This window comes from Mandrillus leucophaeus, unplaced genomic scaffold, assembly GCF_000951045.1.
Source record: "Mandrillus leucophaeus isolate KB7577 unplaced genomic scaffold, Mleu.le_1.0 Scaffold443, whole genome shotgun sequence".
NCBI lineage: Eukaryota > Metazoa > Chordata > Mammalia > Primates > Cercopithecidae > Mandrillus > Mandrillus leucophaeus.
In genome coordinates this window covers 1442098-1465506 of record NW_012104732.1, presented here as the reverse complement: position 1 = coordinate 1465506, position 23409 = coordinate 1442098, and the positions used below count along the sequence as shown (strand labels likewise).

General features: G+C 45.4%; 1 protein-coding gene across 3 annotated transcripts in view; it reads left to right on the top strand.

Moving 5' to 3' along the window:
• The window catches only part of ARHGAP26 (Rho GTPase activating protein 26), a 488449-nt gene extending 469073 nt beyond the window's left edge, over positions 1-19376 (top strand). Inside the window, exons 21-23 of one of the 3 annotated variants that reach the window (XM_011994160.1) lie at positions 2415-2525; positions 9207-9298; positions 17566-19376. In XM_011994160.1, coding sequence (XP_011849550.1) covers positions 2415-2525; positions 9207-9298; positions 17566-17654 — 292 coding nt within the window. In that variant the 3' untranslated portion in view covers positions 17655-19376. Of the gene's footprint in view, positions 1-2414; positions 2691-9206; positions 9299-17565 lie in introns of all 3 variants that reach the window. The other 2 variants (XM_011994158.1, XM_011994161.1) reach the window with 2 other exon arrangements.
• Positions 19377-23409: the final 4033 nt, after the last annotated feature.

The following is a 23409-nucleotide window of genomic DNA, read 5'->3' as shown; positions in this document are numbered from 1 at the left end:
TGTTTCCTACTTATTAAAGTCATTAAAAAAAAAAAAGTTGGAAGGACTTTTTAATTGTCCTGTGGTAACCACTGACCAAAAGAACACATTGGTAAAAGCCCCTGGGTCTGGGCTGTTCTCTTGAACCTCCAAATTGTCCCTGGTTCTGCTTGGGTTCCTGGACTGGGTTGTGGTTTGAAAGTTGTTGCCAGGCTTTGCCTACTAGGTCATTGTCTGGTGGGGCGGGGTTGTGTTGAGAGGACTGAGAAAGTGAGGCCTCTCTGACTAGCAGAAACTGTGGAAGAAAATGGGGACTGCACAGTAGAAAGAAGTTGACACTTTTCCTAGGACTCGAGACAGAATCAAGGGGGAGCCAGGTATTAAGCTAATAATAGCTTAGCCCTCAGCTGATCGATCTTACTGTCTTACATTACTATTGTTTTTAAATCTGTTGCTTCTTGTCAAATATATTTTAAGCTCTTGAGGTCAAGGGACCTTGGCAAATATCATTTATTGTCTTGAATATACTAAGTGCTCAATGACTAGCTTTTGCTGGATTCACAAAAAAAAAGTTTTAAAGGGTCATACTCTTTACATTTTATTTCTTCTCTTATGTGAATTCCATCTGCTATATGAATCTGCCAGAGCGAACACTGGAGGCAGGATTGGGGATTTTGTTGGAATTTAGAATATGTTGAGTCTTATTGTGATTCTCTATCACTGTATTGTCATTTTCCCATGCAAATAGGGGAGGGATCTAAAGGAAACACATGAATCAGTGGTTAAGAAGAATTCTAATGCTGTGACTGAGTCTGTAAAGAAGCTTGGCACAGGCTAGAGGAACAGGGCAAGTCCTGCTATCTCAGAGGAAGTACACTGGCTGCAGGAGCCCTGGCCTTAGAATCAGCAGATGAGGTTTGAACCTCAGCCCTGTTACTTATAGGCTGGGTATCCTTAGGGAAGCCTCAGCTTAGCCCGGGTTTCCACATCTGTGAAATGGGAATTATAGCAGTACCTGTTTGTGGGCTTTTCGGGTGTGTAAATGAGATTCATTAGTTTATTCAATAATGGTTTGTTAAATATAATACCTACAGACACTATTTTAGACGTTGGATATATAGCAGTAAGCAAAACAAAAGCCTCTGCCTCATGGAATTTATATTCTAAAAATATACATAATTAAATTTAATAAAGTGTTTATCAGTCACATTAGTTTGAGCCTCTCTGATGAACTCACGCTGTGGTTTTTGCTGTTATTTGTCTATAGGAGTTACAACAGTAAGTAATTAGGGCTACTCTTGGGTGTCATGTTTGAATTGGTATAACCCCAGGGAAGTCCCAGTAAGTAGGACATTCGTGTGTGCCTGCTAAATTGCAGTATGCTTAGAAAGTCTGTTCCCCTTGAACTGGATTTCTGTCATTTTTGCCCCCATGAAGTGCTTAGTTCAAACAGTCCAGCAGTCTGCTGAGATTCAAGGGTGGCAAGTGGTGGTGTGGCTGAACTGGTTTCTCTCAGTCATTGGTGTTTGCCCTATTTGTGATGTATGATTTCACAGAGTTGTGAAGATGCCTGTGTCATTTGTGGAAATAAGTCCAAGGGCTAACACAACCAATTAAAATCCACAAACCACATTTCAGTGAGTAATTTCAACCTTTCCTCTCCAAACTTTTCATTAGCCACCCGTCAAAGAACAAAAAGAACAAATTGAAGGTTCAGTTCATTTTTTTCGTTGCCTTCCCTCTGGGGCTTTTCCTTTGAGTATCGTAATGCCCAAATTCCACGAAAGGAGAAAGGGCAAGCCCGGGCAGCAAACCTCAGAGGAACTGCATTCTGCTGGTAATTGCATACCTTCTCCCAAGAGGTGTATCTGTATTCACCTCCATTGGCTATCGCCTTCTTCATGCAGTACTTCAGGTCTCCAGTGGCACACAGCCCATCTAGTTGAAAATGCAAAGAGGAAATTATTCTCTCACTGAATGGCCTTTGTGGCCCAGAAGAAAAAAAAAAAAAAAAGGTCATTTCTGCTGAGACATAACCTGAAAAACACTCTCACAAGAGTGGAAGCTGAAGGCTCACTATAAGCTAGCCCTGCCTCAGAACAAGGCTGGTGATAGCGTGTGTGTGTGGGAGCTCATGTGCATGGGCTCAGGGCATTTGTCACCAATGGACATGATTGAAGAAGCTTCTATCACCTGAAAAGCAGTTGTTCTGCTGGGGAAAGCTCGTTTATACTCCGAGGAATTACAGAGCAGACGTTACTTGGATGCGGAGGTTTGGTCTGGAGGACTGTGACATGGCCCTGACAGCACGTCCCTGGGTTTCGGTGCTCCTCTGCTCTGCCCAGCTTTCCGTCATCTGGCCTCCCATGACCTCCTGTGCTCCCATTGTGGTTTCCCTGTGTGCTGACAAGTTTTCTGGTTGTTATGTCTTGCAGCCCCCCGAATCCAAGCCCAACTTCACCCCTCTCGCCATCTTGGCCCATGTTCTCGGCGCCATCCAGCCCTATGCCCACCTCATCCACGTCCAGCGACTCCTCCCCCGTCAGGTCTGTTGCAGGGTTTGTTTGGTTTTCTGTTGCTGCCGTTGTTCTCTCATTGGCTTGGTCCTCTCTTCATGCAGTGTTCAGCCTCCTCGTCAACTTTGTTCCCTGCCATCCAAACCTGCACTTGCTTTTTGACAGGCCAGAAGAAGCGGTACGTGAAGACTCCAGGTAAAATCTCGGATGATGACCAATCTGTTCCCGTTTATCCAAAGCTGGCCAGGGACAACAGGGGGCTGCCTCTGCTCTCCTGTGGTTCCATCCTAAGAGACCAGAGCTAAAAGGGACCATTTGCATGAACCAGCATGGCATTTTTCACACCCTTTTTAACCCTGACTCAAGTTTCTCAACTAATCTCTCTGGTGCCTAGAGTTAGGGGAAGGAGCACCTCCTGAATCAGACTCTGGTTTTGACGGCTCTCTCAATTTCATGTGCTCGCTGTGCTTTGGTGTAAGATAACATAAGCGGGAACAGTGTTGAGACACGTGCCAACCTTTTCTTCTCTCCTTTTTATCAGGTAGCATCAGGCAATATTTATTTGCGGGGTTGGGTCCCTGGCCCTGAGCAGTGACACCGAGTCACTTAGACCAGATCCAATGGGGGAGAGCCAAATAGAACACAGAATAAAAACTTGAGAGACGAAGCGATTTCTCTTAAATTGCTCATGGCTTATGCCTCCTTGTCCCCCATATACTCCCAGAACCATCCATGCTCCCAGCCTGCTTCTGTCGCTGTGTGTCATGAAGCCTGAGCTGTCCTGGGAACAGGCACTACCTCTCTCTGAGGGAGAGCAGCTTGACCTAGTTCCTCTTCTCAGGGCCATGCTGTAGCTTTCCCTGCCTTTGTGACTTCCGCACTTAAGTTATTTGCTCTTGTGCTCTTTGGGAAAAAAAGAGCTCTTTACAACCAGGAAAAGAATGAATAGGGATCCTGCAGAATTCCTATGCTGTGAAACTCCTGAACATGCTTCTCTCTCACGCTTAGTCTCGGCTTTCAGACAACCGGATAGTAGAGCCCAGTTTTAAGCATCAGAAGCGTTTTGGGCTTTGGGAGTATTTTCTCTTCTGTCTTTTTCTCCAAAGGGTGGATCCAGCAGAGAGGCTTAAATAATTGGTCAAGCCGAGTTTCACTTTTAGAAGAAAAGAAAACCCCATGCTATTTATATAGATACAGATACATATATTACTTTATTCCCCACTAGGCACTTACACATCTATCATTTCGTTCTATCCTCATGTGAGAATGAGAAGAGAGATGGCCTGAAACCTATTGTGGAAAAAGAAAACTAAAGCACAGTGAGGTGACTTGGACACAATGACATGACTAAATGAGAGCCAGTCCAGAATTCAGGACTTCTCCCCCTCAGCTCAGCACTCTTTCCTCCAAACACGTGGGTAACCCCAGCTTTGAGTTTCCATGCAGCTCCCAGCCCAGAGCCTGGCTTGCTCTTTTAGGTTTTATACAGCTTTCTACCTGGCTTTGTCCCGGATGATGGGAAGGAACTTTTCAATAAATTCTTTTTTTTCTCACTCTATAAATAAGGGAAATTTTCAGATCATGTCTTCCTGACATTCTAGTGATTTCCTAATCATTCCTTGGACATCTTCTGGGCACTTTGGGAGACATTAACTTTTTAAGATACCAGAAATAGCATGGATTATTCTCATTAGATCATGCGGACCTGAACCAGAGGAAACTAAGTGACCACAGACAAGTCAGCTTCCAAAATGCCTCACTCACTCATTAGAGAAACTTGGGCTTTAGGAGAATGTAGTTCCTTCATTTTTATCAAAATGGAGTAAAAATCTTCAAAATATTGGCCCTTTGGACAAAATGGGTTAAGAGACTCAAGAGTGGCATCACTCAGCTAAAATCCTAAAATGTCTTCTCTGCCTTGATGCTACTCACGTTTTTGTGACTCTGAGCTTTGGGGCCCTGTTTCTTGTCAAGCATCTTTACCTCTTCACTCATTTTCGTCTCCCCAAATATTTCCAGACTCTTTTTCCTTCCTACCTCTTCCTACCTCCCAGAGTATTTCCAGATTGACAGAGGGCAGTGGCAATAGAATCTGCCCATCTTGTGTGTCTGGGGTCACGATCAGTCAGTACCTCCTCCCCTGGCCATTGTTAGAATAGCACCATTTGGACACCCGTTAGGAAGCTGCCCTCTTGAAATAGTCAAGGCAGACAGGGCGCAATGGCTCACACCTGTAATCCCAGCACTTCAGGAGGCTGAGACGGGGAGATCACCCGAGGTTAGGAGTTCAAGACCAGCCTGGACAACATGGAGAAACCCCATCTCTACTAATTAGTAAAGTACAAAAATTAGCCAGGCATGGTGGCAGGTGCCTGTAATCCCAGCTACTCAGGAGGATTGCTGGAACCTGGGAGGCACAGGTTGCAGTGAGCCAAGATCGTGCCATTGCATTCCAGCCTGGGTGACAGAGCTAGACTCCATCTCAAAAAAAAAAAAAAAAAAAAAAGTCAAGGCAGAGTTGGGCTAAGTATGTGTGCCCAGGGGAGCACAGATAGCAACATTGCTGGGGAGTTAGCTCATCAGAGGAACAGAGAGGGCCAAAATCTGTACACTGCAGTGTATAGCAGAGAGGTGGTGGTATACACCCATTATTCAGGTCCATTGAGGCCTCTGCCAAATCCACTTCCAGAGCATGAAGCTTCAGATTTCCTTCCCTGAGCAAAGCCTTTAAAAGTAAATATTGAATTAGACCTAATCAGTGGTCCCATGAACTTCTGAATGATATCTCCTCTGGAAATTGCTTCCTGTTGTCTGTATTAGTCGGTTTTCATGCTGCTGATGAAAACATACCCAAGACTGGGAAGAAAAAGATGTTTAACAGACTTACAGTTCCACGTGGCTGGGGAGGCCTCACAATCATGGCAGAAGGCAGGGAGGAGGAAGTCCTGTCTTTCATGGATGGCAGCAGGCAAAAAGAGAGTTTGTGTAGGGAAGCTCCCATTTTTGAAACCATCAGATCTCATGAGACCCAATCACTATTACGAGAACAGTACAGGGAAGACCATCCCCCACGATTCAGTCATCTCCACTGAGTCTCTCCCACAACACGGGAATTATGGGAGCTACAAGATGAGATTCAGGTGGGAATGCAGAGCCAAACCATATCACTGTCCCCTCTTCAAATCATTTATAGACTTTGTTTGTTCAAAGTCAGGAATGAAGATGCCTTTTGCAGCACAGTAGAGAAAGGGTGCTGGAGATGCATTCCCTCCATATTTCCCTTTTCTTTCACTTGCTAACCCCTCCCCCATAAAAGCCCACAGCCCCAAACCCATAACTTGCATTTGCACAGGAGTCCCTGGAAATTATGCCTAAATGATCAACCCTTTGCCACCTGCCGGTCTAGCTGGTCCCACCTCCCTGTAATGCCATATGATGGAGAATGGGTCATCATTTTGCAAGGTTTGCAAGGGCATTTGAGGGAAACTCCTGTGTGCGCTTTCCAGGCCTTGTGCCATACTCAGAGGCGAAAATTAAAAGGGAACTAGCAGGAGGATCCAAACTTGTTCATGCTTTTAAAGGCCCAGCTGAAGTCTGAAGGGCAGTGTGACAGGAGCAGCCAAAAACTGCTCCAGGCTCTCTGTAGCCAGTTTTGAGATGCACTGTGGAGAACAGGAAGCCAAAGAACCAATGATGCCTGGTGGAGATTTTTTATTTTTTTTCAATCAGAGCCAAAGCCTACAAACACAATCTTTCTGCCAACAGGATTTGTCTGTTTTGGTAGGAACCCTACCTAAAGCAAACTGCTTAAGGCCTTTGAGAAGGAGTTACGGGACACTTGAGTTGTTGAGCTGACAAGCTTTTAAGAAGATAAGACTTTTTGGGTAGGGTTGCCAGATTTAGCAAATAAAATAAAAATGCAGCATACCCAGTTAAATTTGGATGGTAGATAAACAACAAAAATTTTTTCATATACATATGTCCCATGCAATATTTGGGGCATAATGTATACTAAAGAAATATTTATTGTTTAATCTGCCATCCAAATTTAACTAGGTGTCCTGTATTTTATCTGGCAACCCTACCCATTCCTACTCCTTGGGCAATACAAATGGCCCCCTTTAAAAGCACCTCTTCTATCATTTCTCCCATTTTTGTGCCTATCCTATGGCAGTAGAGGGAGATCTCAAGGGAAAATTCCTCCCATAGACTATTGGCTACTTATCAACTTGAGGAAAAAACAAGGCCCTTTCTTGGCTTGCTTATTTATTTATTTACTTACATTTTTTTTTGAGACAGGGTCTCACTTGACTAGAGTGCAGTGGTGCAATCTCTGCTCATTGCGGCCTCAACCTCCTGGGCTCAACCAGTCCTCCTGCCTCAGCCTCCCAAGTAACCTGGACTCCACACATGTCCCATCATGCCTGGCTAATTTTTAAAATTTTTTTGTAGAGATGGAAGTGTCTACAGTCTGGTCTTAAATTCCTGGGCTCAAGCAATCCTCCCACTTCCCAAAGTGCTAGGATTACAGGCATGTGCCACAGCACCTAGTCTGTTATTTTTTAATGTATTATGTTATTGCCACTTCATTATTCAATTTCACAAACCTAATATCAATGGAATGTTACTCCTTTTAAATGATAATCTTGGACACCTGGACCATTCCCTTTTATTTCTGTCTGCCAAATACCCCTGCTGGTTTCCCGGCTTGCCCCTGTTTTGTCCCATTATCCTTATTTAGTGAGGTTAATAAGTAATGTTCGCAAAAATCCAGTCAGAAGAGCTTTTCCTCAGATGCTGTTTCCCTTACTTTTAGTCTCCCTTCCCTGGTCTCTTTGCTTTTTACCCACCTGCTCTGCCCTGCCCAGGACCTGCTCTGCCCTGTCATCAAGAGGCAGAAATATTGCCTCAAAACCTGGTCTCTGAGACCCCGGCTAGTGTGAACTAGATTCTCCTTTCACCTTCAATGTCATAACAGGCTCCATTTGCCTGTCAGTATAGTCTTTTATCTGTTTTAGCACTTTTCACAGCCAAGTCACTCCTCCTCTCTGCTTCCCAGCTTCTCAAAAAAAAAAAAAAAAAAAAAAAGCCTCCTATGTTCCTCCCTGGAAAGTTGCACATAGGATATTTGGTCCTTGCTGGCCAACACAGACTTGGTTTCTTTGGCTCACAGACTGTGCCCCTTGTCCTGAACTTTATTCTTTCATCATAATTAGCCAGGAAGAGCTGTTTTCCTGTTGAAGCTGATGAATACTAAGGACTCTTCTTTCCTTCATTCCCAGGGGTCCCACTTCATTTTCTCCTGCTTTCCCAATATTTTCCCACCTGGCCATCATCTCTTGGTTTCTAGAAAACCAGAGGGAACAACAGTAAACTATGGCCCAGCAATAAATTCGAGATAACCATTTACTTGGATCAGCCTGCACAATGGAGACCATGTGGCTCACAAAGTTTAAAATATTTACCACCTGGCCCTTTGCGGAAAAAGGTTGCCACCCTCTGCTCTAGAACAGTGGCTCTCAACCCTCATTTCATATTGGAATTACTTGGAGAGCTTTTTTAAAATACTGATGCTCAGCCGGGTGCGGTGGCTCACGCCTGTAATCCCAGCACTTTGGGAGGCAGAGGCAGGTGGATCACGAGGTCAGGAGATTGAGACCATCCTGGCTAACACGGTGAAACCCTGTGTCTACTGAAAATACAAAAAATTACCTGGGCGTGGTGGTGGGCGCCTATAGTCCCAGCTACTCGGGAGGCTGAGGCAAGAGAATGGCGTGAACCCAGGAGGCGGAGCTTGCAGTGAACCAAGATGGTGTCACTGCACTCCAGCCTGGGTGACAGAGCAAGACTCAGTCCCAAAAAAAAAAAAAAAAAAAAAACGATGCCTATATAATATCTGCACATCTGGGTAGAACCCAGGCATCTGCATTTTCTAAATGTTCCCCAGGTGATTCGGATGCACAGTGAGAGTGATTGTAAACACTCATTGGACATGAGAAAAGCAAAAACAAAACAAACAAAATGCCTCATGTCCCCTCTCCCTTCTTCCTCCTCCCCACACTCCCCATACAGGTGCGCATGTGGGCTCGTGCACACCCATGTGTAATTGCCCTCATGCACCTTGTCTATTCCCTCCCCTGGGGGTTGGAGAGCTCCAGCTCTGGAATCCTGCCTCACCAGCAAGACCCAGCCTGGTAAGAAATCAGGAACATCTGGGAGAGCTCATGTCCGCCCGTGGCCTGGAACTGAAACTTGGCTTTGCTGGAATTTCTCCTTTTTGACTCACTGAGCATTGCCAGCTTTCAACAGGGTCTGTTGGGAGCGTGTTCCCCAGAGCAGCTTGGAACTTCTTTCCTGCCCCTGCTTCCCTCCCCTCCTACAAGGCACTCCCACTCCAAAAATGGGGCCCAGCCTGCCCTCCCGCTGTTTGGCTGTTGTAACTCCCAGGTAGAGTTTTAACATGGCACAAGGTGACCCCACAAGAAGTGTAGTTTCTTGAAGCTTATGGCTTTTCTCTGAATATTTCTCATTTTTCTCCTGTGACCTTTGCAGCTTTCCCACCTCATGTCTTGCCATCTGGCTGCCTTGCCAGGCACTTCCCACGAGAGGGGACTAGGTAGTTTACAGGGAAAGGGAAGAAGGGAGATTAAATATCTGGGGCTTTCTAAGGGTTTTTTCAAAAATGTTAAATAAACTCCTGTTTTCACACAGCACACCGTTCCGGAAGGCGAAAGCCTTGTATGCCTGCAAAGCTGAACATGACTCAGAACTTTCGTTCACAGCAGGCACGGTCTTCGATAATGGTGAGTTTCTCATCCCCTCACAAAGATATGGGCGGGGGGCGGGGGCAAGGGGAGCACATAAATAACTGGCATTTTCAAAGCTCCTCCCTAGGGAAAATCTCAATACAATGGGTAAGAAAAAAAAGCGTGTGTGTGTGTGTGTGTGTGTGTGTGTGTGTGTGTGTGTGTGTGTGTGTGTGTGTGTGTTGGTTTCTGTGTCTTTTCCCAAAATAAAAGAGCAGCAGCCGGACTTCCGGAGACATCGTGAAGAGTGAACTAGTGTAATCAGCTCCACGTTGAGTTGTTACCACCTTGAATGAGATTGTGCCTGCAAAAGACCCAGCCCAGGACCTGAAAGTGGCTTTAAGAGATCATACGCATCACATGTTTAAAATGGTACTCAACACATATTAAGCATTCAATAAGTTAATATTTTTATTATTAAAACCATCATCATCATTGTATCCATCTTCAAAAAAGGCCATGATGCTCTCATAGTTCACAGTGACAATTTTTCCTCACTTTTGTCTGAGCAGTGGGTGCTGCACCTGACTCTGGGGTCCTGGCTATATCTGTAAACACATTCCAGGCCAGAGCAGAGATGGGTTCCTGGGGACCAGCCCTTGACTGTACTCACGTCCACAGGGGCTGCCTTTGTGTGTGCCCAGCCCCTGCATTCAGCATAGCAGAGATACCCATCAGGTACAGGTAGACAAAAGGGGGAACAAGGCACAGAGCATGGGGGTTTCCCAGGTCACACTCAACCCTTGGCCTTCTGGGTCAGCAGAAGGAGGAGGGATTACCCCAGAACTGCATGTGGGTGTCTGGGTCTGCATTCCCTTTTATCGCTCTCAAAGCCTCAAGCACTGTCCTTAAACCTTTGCTCCATTAACTTTCATCTGGGCCCTTTATAAATCAAAGTGCACAAACAGCCAGCCCAGCCACCTCTCCTGTTCATAGCTGGTGCTTACAGGCCCCAGCAGACTGCAGGTGCAGTGCAGATGCAACAGGGCTGCTGAAGGCTGTCCAAAGCCATTTTACTGGTGAGTGTCCCCCACACAGGCCCAGGCGGCGGAGTCCTCGCCCTGCCGTAACACAACACGGCTCTTACAGAAGACAAACCAGAATGGGCTGCATTGCTTGGGCTTCTGCTCCCTGCTTTGTCAGCAGGGAAGGAGCTTCTGCCTGTAGAAGAGCAGGATTTGAGAGATTCCTACACTGACAGGTGAATCCAGGGCTTAAAGGTCTGTCCTCTAAGTCCCAATTCACTGCTCACATGGGCAAGGGATCATCATGTTCCTATCAGCCATTCCCTCTGACAACACAAAGGACTCCTGATCTCAGGGGCAGAATTGTTTTAAACTAGCAAAAGTTATGTATATGCTTCTATCTTCTTTGTGATTCCTTTTGGTGAGTGCAGCCTTCTTCCATTTTTTAACGGTTTATTAAGATAGCCGTACCACCTACAATTTACCCATTTAAAATGTACAATTCAATGGTTTTTAGTATATTCAGAGTTGTGCAACCATCACCACTATATAATTCCAGAATATTTTCATCACCCCCAGAAGAAACCCCATACCTTTTAGCAGTCATGCCCCGCTTACCACAACCCATTTCCATCCAGCCCAAGGCAACCACTCTTCTACTTTGTCTCTCTATATTTGCCTGCTCTGGACATTTCATACAAATGGAATTATACAGTATGTGATCTTTGAAACTGGATTCTTCAGTTTGCATAATGTTCAAGTTCATCCACATTGTAGCATGTCAGAACCGTATTCCTTTTAATGTGTGATGGTATGGACATAGCACAGTTCATGTAAGCTCATTCCTCAGTAGATGTGCACGTTGTTTCCACTTTTTGGCTGTTTGAACAATGCTGCTGTGAACATGAGTGTAGGTTTTTGTGAGGGCACAGGTTTCCAGTTCTCTTGGGGATACACCTATGAGTGGGATTTCAGGGCCGTATGAATTCTGTGTTTAAGTGTCTGAGGAAACGCCAAACTGTTTCACGAAGAAGTTGCACCATTTTACCATTTTATGTTCCTACCTTCTTTCATTTTTAAGTCTTTCTGCAGTAGCTTAAACAGTTAAGCATAAAGGGGGAAAAAAAAGAAGAGAAGAGAAGCCTGGGTGATTGTTAACTCCCAAGTCCTTTTTTCCCCCAGCAGAGTGTCCTTCAGCATCCACAGCCATCTTCACTGCCACACCGAAGCCCCGGGCGCCTCCACCTCTCACCTGGGTGCTTCCACTGGCCGCCCGACACATCTTCTCACTTCTGCTCTTGCTGCCATGACCCCCTCTTTACAGAGCAACGAGAGTGATCTTTGAAAAATGGAAATGACATTAAAGCCCTTCAGTGGCCTCCCATTGCTCTGAGAATTACTTACAAGGCCCTCCAGGGCCCAGTCCCTGCCCCTCTGACCTCTCGCCCTCACTTGGCATACTACAGCGTCATAGACCTTCTTCATGTTGTCAAGTAAGGTCAGCAAACTATGACCTGCCGGTCAAATCCAACCCGCCACCTGCCACCTAACAATTCTGTAAGTGCTCCCGCCTACAGCGTGGTAATCATCAGAAATCCTATAGGTATTGACAGATGAGAGCAGGAGGGAAGTTTGGTTGAATGAGTAAGAGGCCTTACCCAAGCCTTCCTGTGGGCTCTAGGAGTCATGGCAGAGTTTGCTGACACTGGTTTGTTTTTAACCAGCCTTGCCAGTGACCTTTCAAATTCCCTGAGGAGCAAAAGGCCAAATTAAACGTGAAAGAAAACACCTCTCAGTGTTGACTGAGTTGCAGTAGAAAATGGACCTGACGAAATGTTAGTACACTTTCTCAGTTGGGTTAACTGAAAATATGTTATTAGGTCTTCTTTCCAGAGGAAAATGCTTACGTAGACCCTCTTCCTCCCCACCCCGTCACCTCTACCGGAGAAAATGAGGCATTACGGAACACTGTTATTCTGCCTGGCGGGGGGCGGTGGGGGCGTCTTTTTCCTTGTTCCGTTTCTTGTTAGTTTACCACTGGGGATATTAGGTAAAGGCTATTTAATTTGTATGCTGTGTAGCTGTCAGATTAAATCATCCAACCAATCAGAAGAAGGTGCACGTGTGTGTGTGTGTGTGTGTGTGTGTGTGTCTTTGTGTGTGTGTCAGGATTAAGAAGAATGAATAAGGAAGAGGAAAAGGGAGGGGCCCGTGGAGGGAAAGTCTGTTGTTTCGTAATGATTAATCTCAAAGCCTTTGGATTCCAGGGGCCCCTACTGTGACTCCGGAGTGGCTGCTGTTGTCAGCTCATGGACTTTGTGCAGTGGGAAATGGATGTGCAATACCTAGAAATAATTCCAGTGTCAGCTCTGGCCAATCTACTGGGAAACTGTCCATTTTAACAAGAGCACCTCAGACAGTAACTGGAAAGAGAAATAGCTCCTATTCTCAGGAACGTTAGTCATCTTGAAGCAACATGATTCGTGATACCTGGAAAATGCACATGGCAGTCACTAAAATTGGGTTCTAGGGATACTTTTAACAAGATCTGAGAGGAGATGGATCCATTCATTCCCATGGTACCTGACACAGCACTACTACACAGCAGGCCTGTCCCAAGTTTCCTTTGCTGATGGAGAACATCCTCACGGGGGAGCCCCCAAGCTGCCTAGGAAATGGGCTAACAGGAGAGCACTCAGGGATCTCCTTCAGCTTCTCCAGCCATCTTCACTGCCACGCCCAAGCCCAGGCCACCTCCACCTCTCACCTGGGCGCTTCCACTGGCCACCTGACACATCTTGTTGCTGGCTTCCACTCTTGCTCCCATAACCCCTTCTTCACATAGCAGCAAGAGTCATCTTTGAAAATGAAAATCACATCATGTTATTTCCTGCTTAAAATCTATCAGTGGCCTCCCACTGCTCTGAGAATGACTTACAAGGCCCCCCAGGGCCCAGTTCCTACCCCTCTGACCTCCTCTCACCCTCACTTGACATCCTGCAGCTTCGCAGGCCTTCTTTATGTTCTCAAGTAAGAGCAGCAAACTATGACCTGCCAGTCAAATCCAACCCGCCACCTGTTTTTGTAAATAAAGCTTGACTGGAACGTAGACACTCATGCCTTTGTGTCTGCGTGTTATCTGTGGCACTAATGGCAGAGTTAAGGAGAGAGACACACTGACCGTGAGGCTCTTTAGGAAACACAGGCCCACCAGTGTTCTAAAATCCCTCCCAGCCTTTTCCCATTGCAGGGCCGCTGCACTTGCACTACCCACTGCTCTAGTCTTTCTCCTTTCACCACTCCCTAAAATTATGTGCTTGCTTATTGCTTGATTGTCCCGCCGAGCAAAATCTTGTCTGCTTGTTCTGTGCTATGTGCAAGGACCTAGCATGGTGTCTAGCATGTGGTAGGTGTTCAGTAAACATTTTTAAATGAGTGAATGTACTTTAATTACCCAGGGGTCTGCACCTCTTTTAGTTAAGACTTCTTTTGGGGACAGTCAGCCATTAGAGACCTTAGTCACACACTTGCTCCCTGTCCATGGTGAGCGAAGGAGGGCAGAAGGCATGAGTTGTATGCGCAGGGGTGTATGGTATACACAGGGGTAGAGCTGAGAGAAAGTGGTTGGCAGGAAGCACACCTGTGTCCCCAGAAGCTTGTATTTGTTACATGCTTGCTGGGCTGAAGAGCCCCTCAGGCAGCTTGCGGCAACACCTTTTGTGTTTGTATAGCATCTTGGACACTGGTGCACTTCGGTGTTGCACATTGGCGCCATTCAGCCCAACAAGCGCTTAGCATCTTTGATGTTCAGAGCACTGGGCTAGGCAACAGCAGTAGTAGTTAAGATGACAGACTCTGGGATCAGATGTCCTGGGCTCTGATTCATTTTCATCATCTACCAGCTATTAATATTTAGTTTTGGCCAAGATGCTTAACTTTTCTCAGCCACAGTTTTTCATCAGTAAAGTGAGGATAATAGCAGAACCAATTCCATAGTCATTCTGAAGATGAAAGGAGGAAATGCAGGTGTGAAGCGCGTATTCGCAAAAGGTCTGCCACCTGGCATGTGCTCAACATGTTATCTTCCTTATCAGCATGGCTCACACTCTCTGGTTAAACAGAGGCCTGATATAGTGGGAAGGGGGTTGGTCTCTGGAATCAAACAAGCTGAGTTTAAATTTTGGTTCTAGTATTGTGACTATGCACAAATTATTTTACCTCTCTGAGCCTTAATTTTCTCATCTGCAAAATATGGATAATAATAATATAAGTTAGGATCCTGAGAATCAAATGAATCAATATGTCTAAAACTCCAAGCACACGGCAGCTTCATAACGTATCTAAGTGTTAGCTTGTATCATTATAATTCACGAGGCAGAAGGGAATTACTGAAGGTTGTTGAGCCAGGAAGTGCTATAATCCAAACCAAAACGCACTGAAAAACTAGATAGAGAAGCAAAGCTTAGCACATTTGAACAGCATATTAATAGGATGCATGCATACTATGTGGGATGTACTATGAGCATTTTAGGAGTCTAGAAGAGGAGGGTGCGGGTAGAAGGGATTCCATGGTAATATTTACAAAGGAAGTGGGGCTTCAGGTAAGCCTTAACGTGGAAACAGAAGACAGCAGAAAGAAAGGGGGCACTGGTGCTGCCTCCCTCCTCCGTTAGTAAATGACAGTTTGCATTTTAACTCGGAGGCATTTGGGCACAGAAAAGTTATAGCTCCTAACTTCCTGTGAGCTAGTGAAAATACAGGTTCCTGCATCCCCTTCCCAGAGATTCTGCTTTAATTGATTTGCCATGGGTCCCAGGAATGTGCGGTTTGAATAAGCATCCTGAGGGTTCTGAAGCACATGGTCTGACATATGCTTTAGTAAACCCTGGCTTGAAGGCTCAGTGAGTCAGCAGTCCGACCCAAAGGCTGTGTTATCTCCTGCCATCCCCTGTGACTTACCTTTTGGCCTCCAGTTTGGAGGGCCTGTCTTGTCCCTTCTAATTCTTTCCTTCGCCCCCAAATTGCATTGTAAATGTTTTCACCCCAGTACCTGTGCTGTGGTTGAACAGCTGGCCAGGAAAAGGAGAAAGATCTGAAGGAGATGGACTCAGTGCATCTGGTAGAGTAACAACTCAACTTGGAGCTTTGCTGTAAAGCAGGAGGGCCTGGCTTTTGTTTTTGTTTTGTCAGTTTGGTTGCTTTATTCTTTCTAGGTTTTTATTTTGGAGAATGGGGTTGATTTGTTAATTTTATTCTGAACATTTGATTTTTCCTGAAGCTCAGGTGGGTGGTAAGGGCCGTCTGGTTTTACTAGGTCTTTACTAGGAGGGAGTCTTGCTGAGCAGTCCCGATCCAGGATCTCCTACTGACTAGCCGGTACTGAGCATTTGCTCTGTGCCTGGCTCTGTGCCGAGTGCTTTATCCACACCAGCTCCTTACATATTTGCAAGAACCGACTAAAGGGAAGAGGGGCTTGTCACCAGTATGAAGTGCAGAAACTGAAGTGATCTTGGAAGCTTTGGTTGGATGGATGGGCAGAGGGCAGGGGTATTTGGGTGTTCTTTAAGAGTGGCATGGAAGACCTTTGGTAATTGGAGAGGCCAGGTTGCTTTTAATTTGTGTATTCTTCCAAGGCACTTCTCTCCCAGACTCTGTCTTGTGTGGGTTGTCATGAACCCAAAGTATCCTTGCTGTTTATCCCTCAGGCTTAGTGATCTGAAATTGGCCAACTTTGGAGGCCAATGAATAGATGTTTAACCTTGTCTTTTCCTAAGGAGGCACTCAAGGTGTACCCAAAGTTGACTGGCACTGATCTTCTGGAAGATTCTTTTGCTGTCTCCCATTTGCCTCCTTTGGTTTCTGTTCTTGCGTCTTTCCCTACAAACTGAAACTAGAATTCTGTAGCAGTGTCGGAGCGGAAATGCTTTTCTAAAACAAGCTCAGGAAGTCATTTAATTAGCCCAGGAAGGGAATAGGGGAAAATCTATTCTCTCCAAATAATCTTGGAAAATTGGAGCTTTCCTAACACATTAAGAGTAAATGCCTCACTGCAGAGTGATCTGTATATCTTCAGTTGACAAGCATGAACATCCCCCACCTCTTAGTCCCATGATTCCTTCTCTCTTCCTTCCTGCTATTGACTACTTTGCAGACTCAGCTGGATTTTAGATAATCTTTATAATATCACAATGGTTTCCATGGAGATGGATCATGATGTCACAAAAGTAGATACACATTTTTGGATACTGAAAAATCAAAGGGCAATAGAGGGAGGAAGAGAAGAATTTTTAAGCTGGTATATAGAGGAGGGGGAAATCTAGAGAACAGGAAAGAAAACTAAGAAAGAGTGTGAGTGAAACAGAGAAATGGCTATTCAAAGGCTATTCAAAATCACAACCACCAAAAAAAAAAAAAAAAAAAACCCAGAAAATTTGCAAGGAAATTAGAAGCAGGGGGTAAGGATTTGAAGGAAAGTAAGATGATGATGAGAAGCTGGATTGATTGAGACAGGGTCTTGCTCTGTTGCCCAGGCTGGAGTGCAGTGGTGCAATCACGGCTCAGTGCAGCCTCGACCTGCTGAGCCCAAGCAATCCTCCCACTTCGGCACTCCCCCTCCTCCAAGTAGCTGGGACTACAGACACGCTCCATCAAACATGGCTAGTTTTTGTATATTTTGTAGAGGTGAAGTTTTGCCATGTTGCCCAGGCTGTTCTCAAACTCCTGGGCTGAAGCAATCCACCTGCCTCAGCCTCCCAAGGTACTGGGATTACTAGATGCTGGATATCTTTAGAGACTAGTTCTTAGTCTTCTGTGGGTACTGCACTGAGTACATAGTTGATACTGGGCAGGCGGGTGGGTGAGTACGTGGGAGGAAGGAAGGAAGGAAGGGAAGAAAAGGAAGGAAGAAAGGAAGGATACATACATGTATGGATGGACCAGGTCAATTGTTGCCCTCTAACCTACATAGTAGGAATCTGTCACTTCTTTGTAGTTTAAACCAGGAGCTTCAGAAAATCTATGAAATCCCTAAAATTGTATGCAAAATTTTGAATGTCTGTGACTGTTTCCTTTTTCATTGTGAAGAAAGTTTTCAGGACAGCTTTCATCAAAAGGCTTATATCCCACAAAAGGTTCAGAACTCTAAACTTCTAGAATGATGTAACTTAATAAGTGATTGTACTCATTGTTCAAGCTTCCTTCACACACACACACACACACACACACACCCCACACACGCATCTGCCGCCTGCTCTATCTGTAACACCATCTATTCTCGCTTTCTCTCCCCTTCCTGTACAGTTCACCCATCTCAGGAGCCTGGCTGGTTGGAGGGGACTCTGAACGGAAAGACTGGCCTCATCCCTGAGAATTACGTGGAGTTCCTCTAACCGTGGGCCCCAGCAGAACTGCTGAGCTTTACATGGTATCCATGACAACTGCTGATTCCAGTGTCGTAGGCCATTTCTCTTTGCCACTGAGAAATGCAGCGTGACTGACTCTGTTGCTACCTGTCAACATGAATGTTTCTGTGAGCTCTGGTGTCACTCATCTCCATGATCATCTCAGCCAACACTCGTCAATACTGCAAGAAAAGAAGTCAATCAGCAGAGGAGACCATTTGCTTTGGATAACTAAGAGGAAGACTTGCAAAGCCGTTTTCTCATGAGTACCCTAAATAGGGGGCACTCATTTTGTTTCAACAGTCCGAACGCCCAACCTTCAGAAAGAGGAAGTCAGATAGAAGTAGTCCCCGAGAGCACACTGCGTAGCTAAGTCTGCTGGGGCTGGGTGAAGAAATTGGCGCTGAGATCCAGGCTGGATCCATTGCTTTTGTTTACAGTAGGCACTCTCTCTACCCCACCTCTCAGTACTTGAGACTTAAAGTGCTACAGGCAGCTGAGTCTGTTTGCATGCAGGATGAAGAGGGTTAAAGCGCTGTTTATATAAGATCCAATCTCTCACCATCTCTAAAGCAGCCGTTGGCCCATCATCAGTGAGATATAGTCCAGTCTTCTCATGCACGGGAACACACACACCCTGCGTTTCTCCCTCCCCGGCTAGGAACCTCTCTGCCACCAAGGGCTGCCATCCATCGCCTAGTAACCACGGCAACCCAACCTACTCTAAAACCAAACCAAAAAAAATAAAATAAAATAACACATCCTCTTTGCATGACACATTTTTTCTCTCCCCTTTTTGGTATACTTTTATTGAATGGTTTTCTAACAACTTGAAGCACATGATCAAGGAATTAGGGTGGTCTACGTGAGGCAGACGGGATAGTAGCTGAGAACTGTTCCCCTTCTGATGAATTTCAGCAGCATCGGGATATATTTGGAGCACACCTTAGTAATCTCTTGAGATTAAATTACATAGTCTTAATATTTCCGTTCCTCCATGCAACTGATGTTTGTTTTTTAAAGGGTAAGATGCTGCCTCCCAATGGGTGACACCATCTGACTGGTTTCCCCATGTCTTCCTGTTCACCCATCCCTGCTCCCACCCTTGCCTGCCTCTAACCCACCACTGGCCAGCCCCCTTGCCCTGCTCTGGGCTGCTGAACACTGGTGCTGTGGTGGTTTTCAAGGTTAATTCCTAGGCTTACCGTATGGCCTATTTTAAAAGGACATCTATATTCACTGCCACTCCGAAAAAGGGAATTATTTCTCAGTCTTTTGAGGCATGAGACTAATATAGGCCATTGTGATTCAGAAAGAAACCCAAGGTTGGAGGGTGGGATGGGTACCCTCTGAAAAAGGGAATTTGCTGGTGAAAAGAGGCTGGATCTTGTGGAAGACTGCCTTGGATGGGGAAGTTCTGCCTGGACATTTCAAATTCACTTGGCCTTCAAACAACAGAGTCATCCATATCTTCCACATGTGAATGTCATTGCAAGGGTGACTCTAGACAAACTACAAACCGATGGACGGTCAGGCTCCCCAGGAGCCCCTTGGATGGCAGCGTTGCTTCAGAGTGTTTCCTGTTTCTGGAATTCCTTGTTAGGGAACTTCAAAGAAGAAAAGAAAAACTTGAATTGTGTGGAATTACTGTATCTTTTACTTTTTTTTTGAAAAGATAAACTTGTAAATAGAATGATTTGAAATACTATATGGCAAAGTTTTATATTTGATATTCTTTAAGCTAGTTGCTCACACGCTTAGTCTTCAGTTGCTGAAGAAGTATGTTTAGGAGGGAGAGAGGGGCGGCAAAGCTGAAGAGAGTCAAGGTCACTGTCCCCGCTTCGGCCTGAAGGAAAGAGAAGACATTCCTATGGCCTTGCTCTCTGCTGTCCCGTTAGTGGGCATGATACATCAGTGGTGTTCAGTCTTTATGTGTTTCTGAGCATCCCTTGGGCTTTGGATTTGGAGATGGGAAGAGCATCTCCAGGCAATGAGTTTTTCAAAGAATGCCTACTTAGTAGTAAGATGAAGCTCAGGATTTAAATAAGTGGGGTCAGGCATTTGATTTTTTGTCTTTCTTCTCAGGTGTATTTCTTGGTACCCCCAAGATATCAGGACAGAAAGAGATGAGTCAATTGCTGTGTTCTTTACTTCTTTTTCTCCACATCTTCTGAGACTTCAGAAATGTGGACAAGCTAGTTTTCAAATTTTGTGTGCGTCTGTAAGTTCTTAAAAAACCAGCTTCTTAGAATGTTCAGTTTTCAATGTGCTGCTGCTTTCCTTTTTCCTAAACATTTTAAAACTCTTCCCTTTCACCTCCAATTCCCTATGATCCCAAAGGAAGAGGAAGACTCCAGGAGGGATGTAGATTGTGCCATCATAGCTTTACAGGTGGTTTTAAAGTTAACAGGGGTTTGTCATGGCAATTCACTACTCAATTTATCAACTCAAGGATTATATGACTCTTTTCCAGGAACTCACCCAAGAGCAAGCTAGACACTACCATCGAATCAGGGAATAAGAATTAAGAATGGACAGGACCAAGATAGAACTCGAGAAAGCCATTGGAGAAAACTCGAGAAGAAAGGGAGTATACTAATAGGTTACATCTGTGGACTTGAGGACAAGAAGACCTTGGGAAATGGGGGCCTCAGGGGATGTGCATTCACCTACTATTGTGTTTCCCAAAGAGAGACCAACATCATGCTTTTAACACATACAATGGGGTTTTTTATTGGTGTTTTTGTTTGTTTGATTTTTGAGACAGAGTCTCGCTCTGTGGCCCAGACTGGAGTGCAGTGGCGCAATCTTGGCTCACTGCAACCTCCACCTCCCAGGTTCAAGTGATTCTCCTGCCTCAGCCTCCCAAGAAGCTGGGACTACAGGCATGAGCCATCACACCCAGCTAGTGTTTTGTATTTTTAGTAGAGACGGGGTTTTGCCATGTTGGCCAGGCTGATCTCGAAGTCCTGACCTCAAGTGGTCTGCCCACCTCTGTTCCCCAAAGTGCTGGGATTCCAGGTGTGAGCCACCATGGCCGACCACATTTGATGTTTGAAGTTGTAATCTGTCCCATCATAAACTTACCTGGAGCTCATGTGGAGGAACAGAAGGCCAAGGTCCTTGCTTTGGGAGTGCCTCACAAAGCATCCCTGTAGACACATGGCCCCAGCTTCACTGCTTGGAAGCATGTCCCTCCCTCCTGAGTTGGCTCTGATTTGAAACCAGGAGAAACAGAGCTGCTGCCAATGGGATCTTTTAGGTCACCCCCTCTGCAGCTTCCATGTGTCTGTGCAGTGCCCATGACTTGCTGCCAATGGGATCTCTTAGGTACCCCCTCCCCAGCTTCCCTGTGGCTGTGTAGTGTCCATGACAGATGGCTGCCAATGGGATCTTTTAGGTAACCCCTCCCCAGCTTCCCTGTGTCTGTGTGGTGCCCTTGACAGATGGCTGCTGTGTTTCCCTTTGCGCAGCCAGGCTCCCCTCCTTCCTATTAGCTACAAAACTGGATAAACTTCAGAATATGAGCCAACGAGTAGGAAGGAACTTGAAGACTAAAAGATTTTACTCTCTCCCCTATCCATGCCCCCTACCTCTGACTCTGTGTGAACAGGAAACTTTAGGCCAGATGAGGAGAATGAATTGGTTGGCAGATGAAGAGAATGAATTGGTTATCAGAGTGGAAGACCATGGCCCAGGGTCCCTGAGCTTCCCCAGTAGCCTCCAGTTTGCTTTGTAAGACCCAGGAATCACTTAGCCATAGCCTGAATCTTTTAGGGGTATTAAGGGCAGCCTCTCACTCTCCCTTCAGGTTACTAACAAAATGTCATAGTTAAAGAATGCCGTGCCAGGAGAAGATAGCTGGTTTCAAATCCCTGCCCCCAGGCAAGTAAAACCCTGACTTGCTCAAGACAGAAGATCTTCTCTCCTGTTTTTCAAAATAATCGTATATAGTGATGGACCCTGTGCAGTGTGGCCTGCCTTGGTGTCCTAGAATTGGAGCCAGTCTTTCGCTTAATGTCCAAAGTATTTCTACGGCCAATATGTGTTTTCTTATGTCAGACCAAACTGTCTTTTTGAACATCAGTTCATTTCCTTTCACCAAGTGCTTTTCGGACAGAGAGGCAAAGAGAATGAACAATCAAGTATTGACAGACTGGCATTAGCAGGACAGAGCCATACTAGTGACAAGGGCATTCCAAGGCACTTGCCCAGAGCTACAGAGTTGGGTGTGCCATACCTGCGGCTCAAAGGGAGGGCCTTCTATCCCCTGAGTTTCTATTGCCTGAGAATGGCAACTGCTGTCTCACTAAAAGCTCTGTCTTGACTACAGAGGCTCCAAAAGCATTCACAGATGAGGGGGAGGAAGACAGAAAGAAGAAGCCAAAGATAACCTGATCCCTGCCTGTCTGTTGGCACCTGTCATCCTCTGGCTTCTGCTCCCAAAAGCAAGTCTGGACGACTGAGTTTTGTGGACATGGCGCTCCCAGAATTTGCCCAAGTACTGAATGTTTTGTGAGCAACCATATTCCCCAAGTAGGTAGCCAGCACTGCAGAAACCAAACAGCCTGTTAGCTACCTGACTTTAAGAGGAATGACCTAGGTTTTCTGCCAAGGGAGTTATCTGTCATCTCTGGCAAACTTGACAATCATCACTTACCTCGACAACCCTGCCCCACATCCCTTTATAAAGTCAGCAGGATGTCCTCTCACCCACCCTGTGCTGGTGTCTAAAAAATTTATCTTGTCATGCTCAAATGTGTTTGGCAGCCACACTGATCGGCTGGGTGCTGAACCACCGCTCTGTAATTGTAGCATCAAAATGACAACAGCAGCAGAGCGGCAAATCTTGCCCAGCCCCACAGCATGCCTGAGACAAGACTCCAACAAGTAATAATTAACTTTTTTCTCCTGCCGCCTACAGTACCTGTCTAACTAAAGAGCTTCCCAAAGTGGAGGGAAAGGCCATAGAGAGAATCCAGGTGTTATTCAGAGTCAGTCCTTGCTGAAATGTGGTCTTCCAGTGGAAGCACCTGTATTCTTGGGAGGAAAAAGTGTTGGATGCAAAGTAACACCAGGACCAGAGAGAAAGAGGAAGGTGAACTATCCTAAGGAGCTTTGGATACTTTTTTAGAAGGATAAATATTGTGCTTACTGAGGAGAAAAAAAAAAAACCAATCACAGAAAAATTTCACAGCTAATATTTTTACAAAAGTTGTGCCGGACATTACAAAACGTCTCTCAAGGTGGAATGCTTTAGAGAACAAAGGCTTAGCACAGGCCCAGACCCTTGTGTGGGTATGACATGATGTGACATGTACATGTCAAAATTCGCTTTAGTATAGTCAGAACCAGAGTATTGATAACCAAAATGTTAGTTACCTGGAGCAGTCCTGGAGAGGCTAAGACATCCTATACTGTTGTACATCAACCATTTCTACAAAGTTATCCAGACAGCTAAAAGCAGCTTTCTTGGTTATCCAGATCCAGTTTCTTGGTTATGCCAGAATCAGCCTTGTATCTGACAATGCACATCTGTTGATTCTAAAGTATATTTGTGTGTGTGTATATACAGCACATATTTACATCTATGAAGACACAGACACTCATAGAGACCCACATGAGCTGGCACTTGCTGAGCCTTTACAGCCTTTAAGACTTGGAGGTTGAGAATTAGAGACAGAAGAGAGGCTGCTGATGGCCTATTAAAATGATCAAAGATGTAAATTCAGTGCCATTTAAA